The sequence below is a fragment of the Neofelis nebulosa genome, chromosome 7, assembly GCF_028018385.1.
Source record: "Neofelis nebulosa isolate mNeoNeb1 chromosome 7, mNeoNeb1.pri, whole genome shotgun sequence".
NCBI lineage: Eukaryota > Metazoa > Chordata > Mammalia > Carnivora > Felidae > Neofelis > Neofelis nebulosa.
Window position 1 is genome coordinate 148757504 of NC_080788.1, and position 11183 is coordinate 148768686.

The 11183-nt window shown below is 42.7% G+C and overlaps 1 pseudogene and 1 gene segment (V, D, J or C); both read right to left on the reverse strand.

Moving 5' to 3' along the window:
- Positions 1-450: 450 nt before the first annotated feature.
- LOC131518028 (immunoglobulin heavy variable 3-23-like) lies at positions 451-1021 on the reverse strand. The segment is given in 2 exon segments: positions 451-845; positions 945-1021. Coding segments are annotated over 2 exon segments (441 nt in total).
- A 4576-nt stretch (positions 1022-5597) lies between these two features.
- On the reverse strand, positions 5598-10113 carry LOC131518029 (immunoglobulin heavy variable 3-23-like; annotated as a pseudogene).
- Between the last annotated feature and the right edge of the window lie 1070 nt (positions 10114-11183).

Here is an 11183-nt window from a genome sequence, read left to right on the forward strand (position 1 = left end):
TTGTCTCTCCTTTAGAGTAATTGAATAAAGCTGTAGCTCATTTAAAGTCCTGAGTAGCAAAGGGCTATGAAGAAAGTGTCACGTTGTTTGACTGGGACAAGGGCTGGGTGAGGATAAGGAGGAGCTGTGGGATCCTGTGGTCCTGGCTGCACAGGGAGCCCATCTGGGAATCCTGTAAATGTGCAGCTGTTGTGCCTCAGGAAATCTGTAAGTCACTCATATTGAGGGACCAGAGTAAGCAAGTGCAAACAACTGTGTCTTTGTGCACGTTAGTCTAGTTTCCCTATGACAACCCAGTAGCTAATTCAGAGAGTTAATAGGTAAACACAGAATCATATAACCAGGGAGGCTCCCTGGGGAAACTGCTGTGTGGAGAGGAAGCCCCAGACCCTGACAGGAAACCTGCCTGTAACCTCCATCTGCACCTGCTCCTGGGAACACAAAGGAGAATTATGCATAGTGTGCGCCCCCTGGTGGTGCTGATCCCCTCCTGCAGGGAGGTTTGTGTGTGGGCTCCCAGTGAGGTCCCGTCACCGTGTCTCTCGTACAGTAATATGTGGCCGTGTCCTCGGTCTTGAGGTTGTTCATCTGCAGATACAGCGTGTTCTTGGCGTCGTCTCTGGAGATGGTGAATCGGCCCTTCACGGAGTCTGCGTAGAATGTGCTACCTCCACTACTACTAATTTCTGCGACCCACTGCAGCCCCTTTCCTGGAGCCTGGCGAACCCAGTTCATGTAGTAGCTACTGAAGGTGAATCCAGAGGCCACACAGGTGAGTCTCAGGGACCCCCCAGGCTTCACCAGGTCTCCTCCAGACTCCACCAGCTGCACGTCACACTGGACACCTGCAGACACAAGACATGTTGGTCAGGAAACTGTCACACATTCACTGTTTCACTCATATCTATTCACAGAGTCAGTGTCCCTCGTTCACCATGAATTACCTTTTAAAAGAGAAACCAGGAACACCCAGCCCAGCACAAACTCCATGGTGAGGTGTGTGTGTTCTGTGCTGATCACAGAATGGGAACACCTGGGACTCCTGGGCCTGGGGCACGTCTCCCAGCTGCACGGTCGGGCTGGGTTGGTTTTATCAGCACAGAGAGGGCCCCATTTGCATGTCCTCTGACATATATATCAAGCTCCAGACTTAGGTTTGATTGTGTAAAAGTGAATGACATGGTTAGGGACGCACTTCTACATTAGTTTGTGTGGATGGCGGTGTGACAATATGAAGAATTCTTTTTTTTTTCAGTTTTGGATTTTTACCTTAATGAGGCTTCGGCATAATGTTTAAGAAACATTTACCTCAACAGCATGATCACGCATTATTTTCTCTTAAAATATTTTAATTTTTTTATTATTAATTAGTATTTATTTTTAGTTTTAAAAATTAACATCCAAATTAGTTAGCATATAGTGCAACAATGATTTCAGGAGTAGATTCCTTAGTGCCCCTTACCAGTTTAGCCCATCCCCCCTCCCACAACCCCTCCAGTAGCCCTCTGTTTGTTCTCCATATTTATGAGTCTCTTATGCTCTGTCCCCTCCATGTTTTCATGTTATTTTGGTTTCCCTTCCCTTATGTTCATCTGTTTTGTCTCTTAAAGTCCTCATATGAGTGAAGTCATATGAGTTTTGTCTTTCTCTGACTCACTCATTTCACTCAGCATAATACCCTCCAGTTCCATCCATATAGTTGCAAATGGCAAGATTTCACTCTTTTTGATTGCCAAGCAATACTCCACTGTATATATTTACCCCTTCTTCTTTATCCATTCATCCATCGATGGACATTTGGCTCTTTCCATACTTTGGCTATTGTTGATAGTGCTGCTATAAACATGGGGGTGCATGTGTCCCTTTGAAACAGAACACCTGTGTCCCCTGGATAAATGCCTAGTAGTGCAATTTCTGGGTCATAGGGGAGTTCTATTTTTAGTTTTTTGAGGAATCTCCATACAGTTTTCCAGAGTGGCTGCACCAACTTGCATTGCCCCCCAGAATGCAAAAGAGATCCTCTCTCTGCATCCTCGCCAACGTCTGTTGTTGCCTGACTTGTTAATGTTAGCCATTCTGACATGTGTCAGGTAGTACCTCATTAGTGTTTTGATTTGCACTTCCGTGATGATGAGTGATGTGGAGCATTTATTCATGTGTCGGTTGGCCATCAGGATGTGTTCTTTGGAGAAGTGTCTATTCATGTCGTTTTCCCGTTTCTTCACTGGATTTTGTTTTGGGTGTTGAGTTTGATAAATTCTTTATAGATTTTGGATACTAACTCTTTATCTGAGATGTCATTTGCAAATATCTTCTCCCATTCTGTCAGTTGAATTTTAGTTTTGCTGATTGTTGCCTTTACTATGCAGAAACTTTTGATTTTGATGAGGTTCCAGTAGTTCATTTTTGTTATTTTTCCCCTTGCCTCCTCTGTCATTTTTGATTTTATTTATATGGGTCCTTTCCTTTTTCTTTTTGATCAAACTGGATAGTGGTTTATCAATTTTGTTAATTCTTTCAAAGCACCAGCTTTTAGTTTCATTGATGTGTTCTACTGTGTTTTGGTTTCGATAGCACTAATTTCTGCTCTAATCTTTAGTATTTCCTGCCTTCTGCTGGTTTTGGGTTTTATTTGCTGTTCCTTTTCCAGCTCTTTAGTCATAAGGTTAGGTTGTGTATCTGAGATCTTTCTTCCTTCTTTAGGAAGGCCTGGATTGCTATACACTTTCCTCTTATGACCGCCTTTGCTGCATCCTAGAGGTTTGCGTTGTGGTGTTATCATTTTCATTGACTTCCATATACTTTTTAATTTCTTCTTTAACTGCTTGGTTAGCCCATGCATTCTTTAGTAGGTTCTTCAGTCTCTAATTATTTGTTACCTTTCCAAATTTTTTCTTTGGTAGATTTTGAGTTCATGGCATTGTGGTCTGAAAATATGCATGGTATGATCTCGATCTTTGTGTACTTACTTAGGGCTGATTTGTGTCCCAGTATATGGTCTATTCTGGAGAAAGATCCATGTGCACTGTAGAAGAGTGCATATTGTGTTGCTTTAGTATGAAATGTTCTGAATATATTTGTTAAGTCCTTCTGGTCCAGTGTGTCATTGAAAGCCATTGTTTTCTTGTTGATTTTTTGATCAGGTGATCTGTTCATTGTTGTGAATGGGGTGTTGAAGTCTCCTACCATTATGGTATTCTTATCGATGAGTTTCCTTATGTTTGTGACTAATTGATTTCTATATTTGGGTGCTCTCACAGTTGGCGCATAAATGTTTACGATTGTTAGGTCTTCTTGGTGGATATATTGTCTGATATCAATATGGCTACTCTGGCTTTCTTTTATTGAACATTAGCATGATAGATGGTTCTCCATCCCCTTATTTTCAATCTGGAGGCATCTTTAGGTCTAAAGTGGGTCTCTTGTAAAAAGCATATAGATGGATCTTGTTTTCTTCTCCATTCTGTTACCCTATGTCTTTTGATTGGGTCATTGAGTCCATTGACATTTAGAGTGAGTACTGAAAGATAGGAGTTTATTGCTATTATGATGCTTGTAGAGTTGGAGTTTATGGTGGTGTTCTTTGGTCTTTCTAACCTTTGTTGATTTTGGTATTTATTTATTTATACAGATATATTTTCATGTTTTCTCCCCTCAGAGATTCCCCCTTAAAATTTCTTGCAGGGCTGGTTTAGTGGTCACAAACTCATTTAATTTTTGTTTGTATGGGAATCTTTTTATCTCGCCTTCTATTTTGAATGACATCCTTGCTGGATACAGAATTCTTGGCTGCATATTTTTCTGATTTAGCACACTGAATACATCCCGCCACTCCTTTGTGGCCTGCCAAATTTCTGTGGATAGGTCTGCTAAACCTGATCTGTCTTCCCTTGTAAGTTATGGACTTTGTTTCCCTGTTGGTTTTATGATTCTCTCCTTGCCTGAGTACTTTGTCAATTTGACTATGATGTGCCTTGTTGATGGTCGGTTTTGGTTGAGTCTAATGGGAGTCCTCCGTGCTTCCTGAATTTTGATGTCTGTGTCTTTGCCCAGGTTAGGAAAGTTTTCCGCTATGATTTGCTCACATAACCCTTCCACCCCTATTTCTCTCTTCCACTTCTGGGACCCCTATGATTCTCATGTTTTTCCTTTTTAATGAGTCACTGGTTTCTGTAATTCTTAAATCTTGCTCTTTTGCCTTAATCTCCCTCTTTTTTTCTGCTTCATTATTCTCTATAAGGTTGTCCTCTATAACCCTGATTCTCTGTTCTGCCTCATCCATCCGTGCCACCGCTGCATCCAACTGTGATTGCAGCTCAGTTATAGCATTTTAAATTTCATTCTGGCTATTTTTTACTTCTTTTATCTCTGCAGAAAAGGATTCTAATCTATTTTTGACTGCAGCTAGTATTCTTATTATTGTGATTCTAAATTCGGGTTCAGACATCTTGCTTGTCTCTGTGTTTGTTAAATCCCTGGCTGTCGTTTCTTCGTGGTCTTTCTTTTGGGGTGAATTCCTTCGTTTTGTCATTTTGAAGGGAGAAAAGGAATTAATGAGGTCGCAAAATTGAAATTAAAAGATAAAATTACAGAAATATTAAAATTAAAAATTAAACACACACACACAAATTGAATGGAATATGCTAGATCCTAGGTGTGTTTTGGTCTGGGTGTTGAAAGTGGTTTGACAGATTAGAGAAAAAAATGGGAGGGGGAGGAAAAAAAAGGAAATAATCTGAGAATTTGAAAAAATGAATACACTGAAGTAGACTAAAATGAGATGATGGGAGTAAAATAGAGTTTGAAAAAATATACAGAAAAGTAAAGAATATAGTAGAAAAAATAAAGAAAAATATAAAAAAAAATTAAAAATAAATGTGATTTTTTTCTTTTTCTGTATTCTAGAAAAAAGAGAGGAAACATAAAAGAGAGAAAAGATACAAAAAGGAAAAAAAGGAAATCATTTGAAAATTCAAGAAGTGAATACACCGTAGTAGACTAAAATAAAATGATGGAAGTAAAATAGAATTTGAAAAAATTTACATAAAAGCAATCAATATAGTAAAAAAATTAAAGAAAAATATTTTTAATAAAAATTGAAAATAAAATGAAGTTTTTTCACATTCTGTATTCCAGAAAAACTACAGAAACGAAGAAGAGAAAAAAAGAAAAAGAAAGAAAAAGTAAAAAGGAAACTGTTTAGAAATTTGAAAACGGGAATACACTGAAGTAGAGTAAAAGAAAATGATGGAAGTAAAATAGAATTTGAAAAAAAATTACAGAAATATAAAAAATATAGTAATAAAAATTAAAGAAAAATATTTTTAATAATAATTGATAATAAAAATATTTTTTTCTGTTTCTGCATTCAAGAAAAAGAAAAGAAGTGTAAAAGAGAAAAAGAAAAAAAAGAAAGAAAATTGACTCGATGAACCTGCTAACAGATTGAAGTAGGACTGAAATTACTTCGTTATTCCCTAGATGTCAGTCTATGTAGCTCTTTATAGTCCATAAAGTAAGCGGCAGTGAGACTTGTGTTCCTGAAGAGCCCTGTTGGCCCAGTTGGGTGGGGCTCAGTGTAATGGCTCCGCTCTCCACTAGATGGCGCTTTTAGGCTCCTGGGGTGGATTGTTGCGGTGCTTGTAGGTGCGAATGCACATGCGCTGGAGAAGTGAAAATGGCGGCACTCAGGTACACAGTCTGTTCTCCTGGATCAGCAATCGCGCACCCATCCTCTGTCTTCAGCCCTTGTCCACTTCTCGCTCCTTCACTCTCCGTGACCAGGCCCCAGGCCACACCTCTCTCCCAAGTTTTGTCACAGACGCGGCTGTTTTCCCCGGTCCCTTATATCCAAAGGACCACAGCTTTGACCTGTTCTGCCCCTCTGTGGGAGGGTCTCACCAAGCAATGTCCGAATGAGCAATGGCCGAATATCGGCTGCAGCTAGGAACGCTTGCTGGACCCTGTTGTCGGTGCCCCGAGACTGTGGCCAGGTGCCAGCCCACCCCAGAAAAAGTTCACGAGAGATTGTAGCAGCAGCGTTTCGTGGATTATGGACAATCACAACACACGTCTGGCACCAGGCTTCACCCTAAACGACCTTGTTCCAGCACCAGCGAATGTGGCCGTTTTCCGGGGTCTGCTGGGACCAGAGGGCTTTGGCAGTCTCCTCCAAATGTCCTTCCAGCAGTGCAACTGCCTCTCCCCATGTGGCCTGAGAACATCCCAGCCCCACTCTGTTCTTGGGATTCTCCCTTCCCACCAGAGCACCTCCAGGTATCGAGCTGTGGAGTTGCAGCCTTTGCACTCTCCTTGTTTACAGTCTTAGTGGAATTTACATACTCTCCTTTCTCCCTTTTTAGTTGAGTCCCTGTGGCTGTTTCCAATTTTCCACGTTTTCTCCAGCTGCTTTTGGGGAGGGGTGCTTTTCCTGTTTTCTCCCCCACTCCCCAGTCTCTGTCCTCTCTCCGCCTGCAAAAGCACCTCCCTTCCTGCAGCTTCGTGCTCCCCAAGGTCCCCTCTCCACGCCATGTACTTGTTGAATTCTGTGGTTCAGGTTGTGCAGATTGTTGTGTTAATCCTCAATCAGTTTTCTAGGTGTGTAGGATGGTTTAGTGTTGGTCTGGCTGTATTTCATGGACGCGAGACACACAAAAATCTTCCACGTTGTTCCGCCATCTTGTCTCCTCCCCCATTGACTGCCTGATTTTCAATTGAACATGTGAGGATATTATGCCACTCCCTTCTTTCCTGCAGGTTTCTGTGGACACTTCTGCCATAGTCTTTTTTTATCTTCCCGTATTCGTTAGCAAACTCTTCTGTCTTCATGCTTATAGGGTTTTTATAATGTGTGTATTTTGTGAATTTTACTATGTTATGTCTCAGTGTCGGCCTGCTTTTTTTTCTAATTTTAATGGGAGTTCTCTGTGACTCATAGATGTGGACGTCTGTTTCCTTGACCATTTAGTGGAAATTTTCCACTCTAATGCACTCAGACAAAACTTCTCCCCTTTTTCTCCCTCTCTTCTTCTTCTGGGACTCCTTTGAAAAGAATTTTATTACACTTTATGGAGTTGCGGATTCCCTAAGTATAAGTATGTGATGCAATATTTTAATTTTCCTCTTCTTTCCTGCTTCATTTCTCACAAAATTTTATCTTCCATGGCACTTACTCATTCCTCTGCTTCTTTCTGCCATGAGTTCATTATATCCAATCAGGTTCACATCTTGGTTACAGCATTTTAAAAGTTTCAGCCTGACCTGGTTTTAGGTCTTTTCCATCTGTAGTCAGGGTATCCTCATGTCTTCTAGGCTTTCTCAAGCATAGCTAGTATTCTTATGATAGTTTTTAAAAGTTCTGTTTCCTTATGATAGGTATTAAATTCTGTTTGAGTCTTATTATTTATATGTGTTTTAATTATATCCCTGGCAATGTCCTTTTATGGTTTTTTCTTTTGGCATGAATTCCTCTATCACTCTGTATGCCCATGTCTCCTCTTTCTTAAGTGTTTTAGGAAAATCCTGTTATGTTTTCTGCTTCTAGAGTAGTGTCTTTTGTGAGAAATGTTTACATACTGTTGACAACCTGACATTCTGGAAGCATTTCTTGCATGTGCTGTGTGCACTGTGCTGTCTTGTATTGGCTGCTCTGTCCCTCAGATCAGTCCTCTGCAGAGTTCTCCTTGCCTCCAGGGGAGAGTTTTTCAACTTTGTCCATAGTGTTGTGAGTTTTAACTAGGTGAGTTTGGTCTCCTTATTAAAAGAGGCTAATTCCTATTTCCCCTAGAGGTGAAGCAATGCCTCACTCTATGGTCAGTAGACTTGGTGCCTGTGGGGGTATATGGTGGTCTTTGGAGGGAGGGGTGCAATGGTGATCTGGGTTGTAGGCACTCTTTCCCTAGTAAGGAAGCACCTGAGGAAGGAAAGGTGGGTATGTCTTGGTGTCAGTGGCTCAGTATCTACCGGGGGGTGTTGTGCTGCTCACTGAATTCTGTCCATGATAATTGGTGGGAGGAAATATTGGCATCAGCTCCTTCTCTAGTCCCTGCAGTTGGAGTTTCCAGCCACCCCTGTTCAGGAAGCCCTCACATAGAGACAACAATCTGTACTCATGGGTCCCAGGCTTCCTTCAGAACCCGGCCTTCACCCTGCCTTTGTCCAATCCATTGGCACACCTGGCAGTTTAGGGCTCTTATGTTTTATCTCAGGAGCTCTAGCTGGGTTTGAATACACCAAATTGTTGAACTCAATGTGACAGGGACCCCACTGATCCTTCGGGACAGTGTGTTGCTGTGATGTGGTTGGAGCTGGTTATCCCAGAAGGGCAGTTGCATGAACACTAGGAGCTTGGAGTTCATGGTGAGGAAGAACAAGAAGGGCGCGTTCAGTTAGCTGCTCTCGGCAGAGGCTTCTATGCTAATGACCAGGGCAGTGCAATGGTTTCTGTCAGCTCTCCTGCCCCATGAGAGGCAATGCCCTGTCTCCCAAATGCACTCCAAGAAGGTAACTTTCCCACCTGATATGACCCAGGGGATCCTCAAACCGCAGCAGTCCCTATGGGCTCGGGGCTCCTTCCCCACAGGAGCACTGCTATGCCCACCAGGGTCCACCCCAGTGATGGCATGGACTTCTAAATCTTCAGTTTTTGAACTCGACATTTACAGCATGTTGACTTGTCATGATTACCTTTATGTGTCATCTTGACTGCGTTATGGGGGTGTCCAGATTCACAACTGTTTCTGTGTATGTCTGTGATGAGTTTCCAGAAGAGATTGGCATTTCCATCCATGGTTTCTTTCTGCCTGGGCATCACCCATTCCATCACAGTTCTGAGTAGAATCCGACGCAGAGGGAGGAAGAATTCCCTCATTTTTACTTCCCATGTGCTTGTTTGAACTGGAACATTGGTCTCCTCCTGCCCTTGTTCTTAGAGTTACATCATAGTCTCTGCAGGTTCTGAGACTAGACACTAGTTCAGAATCAGGCGAGACTTATACCACTGGTTTTCCTGGCTCCCCAACTTGTGAGTGTAGATCATGGGACTTCTCAACATATTTTGTCATGGAAACCAATGAGCTTTGGTTTCTGTTGCTCGAGGGAATCCTGACTAATACATGCAGAAGATTTATCTCTTGTTTAGAGGAAGTGAATAAAGTTGTCGCTCATTTAAAGTCCTGAGTAGCGAAGTGCCATGAAGGAAGTGTCACGTTGTTTGATTGGGACATGGGCTGGGTGAAGATAATGGGGAGCTCTGGGAGCTTGTGGTCCTGGCTGCACAGGGAGTGCATCTGGGACTCATGTAAATGTTCAGCTATTGTGCCTCAGGAAATCTGTAATTCACTCATGTTGAGGGACAGGAGAAAGCAATGCAAACAACTGTGTCTTTGTGCATGTTAGGGTAGATTTCCTAGGAAAACAATGATCTAATTCACACAGGTAATAGGTAAACACAGAATCCTGTGTCCAGAGAGGCTCCCTGGAGAAACTGCTGTGTGGACAGGAAGCCCCAGACCCTGAGAGGAAAGCTGCCTGTAACCTCCATCTTCACCTCCTCCTGGCAACACAAAGCAGAATTATGCATAGTGTGCGCCCCCCGGTGGTGCTGATCGCCTCCTGCAGGGAGGTTTGTGTCTGGGCTCCCAGAGAGGTCCCCTCACCCTGTCTCTTGCACAGTAATATGTGACCTTGTCCTCGGCCTTCAGGTTGTTCATTTGCAGATAGAGCGTGTTCTTGGAGTTGTCTCTGGAGATGGGGAGTCGGCCCTTTACTGAGTCTGCGTAGTACGTGCTACTTCCATCATCATAAATATATGCGAGCCACTACACCCCTTTCCTGGAACCTGGCGAACCCAGCTCATTGCATATCTACTGAAGGTGAATCCAGAGGCTACACAGGAGAGTCTCAGGGACCCCCCAGGCTGCACCAGGTCTCGTCCAGACTCCGTCAGCTGCACGTCACACTGGACACCTGCAGACACCAGACATCTTGGTCAGGAAACTGTCACACATCCACTGTTTCTCACTCTTATCCACTCACATACTCAGTGTCTCCCATTCACCATGAATTACCTTTTAAAAGGGCAACCAGGAACACCCAGCCAAGCACAAACTCCATTGTGAGGTGTCTGTTCTGTCCTCATCAGAGAATGGGAACACCTGGGACTCTAGGGGCTGGGGCTTCTCTCCCAGCTTCGGAGTCTGGGATGGGCTGGTTTTATCACCATAGAGAGGACCCCATTTGCATGTGATCTAACACATATATCAAGCTCCAGTCTTAGATTTGATTCTTTAAAAGTGAACAACAGTGTCAGGGACGCACTTGTAGTTTAGTTTGTGTAGATGGTGCTTTGACAATATGCAAAAAAAAAAGAGAAGAACCATATGATCCTGTCAATCGATGCAGAAAAGGCCTTTGACAAAATCCAGCACCCTTTCTTAATAAAAACCCTTGAGAAAGTCGGGATAGAAGGAACATACTTAAAGATCATAAAAGCCATTTATGAAAAGCCCACAGCTAACATCATCCTCAATGGGGAAAAACTGAGAGCTTTTTCCCTGAGATCAGGAACACGACAGGGATGCCCACTCTCACCGCTGCTGTTTAATATAGTGCTGGAAGTTCTAGCATCAGCAATCAGACAACAAAAGGAAATCAAAGGCATCCAAATTGGCAAAGATGAAGTCAAGCTTTCGCTTTTTGCAGATGACATGATATTATACATGGAAAATCCGATAGACTCCACCAAAAGTCTGCTAGAACTGATACATGAATTCAGCAAAGTTGCCGGATACAAAATCAATGTACAGAAATCAGTTGCATTCTTATACACTAACAATGAAGCAACAGAAAGACAAATAAAGAAACTGATCCCATTCACAATTGCACCAAGAAGCATAAAATACCTAGGAATAAATCTAACCAAAGATGTAAAAGATCTGTATGCTGAAAACTATAGAAAGCTTATGCAGGTAATTGAAGAAGATATAAAGAAATGGAAAGACATTCCCTGCTCATGGATTGGAAGAATAAATATTGTGAAAATGTCGGGGCGCCTGGGTGGCGCAGTCGGTTAGGCGTCCGACTTCAGCCAGGTCACGATCTCGCGGTCCGTGAGTTCGAGCCCCGCGTCAGGCTCTGGGCTGATGGCTCGGAGCCTGGAGCCTGTTTCCGATTCTGTGTCTCCC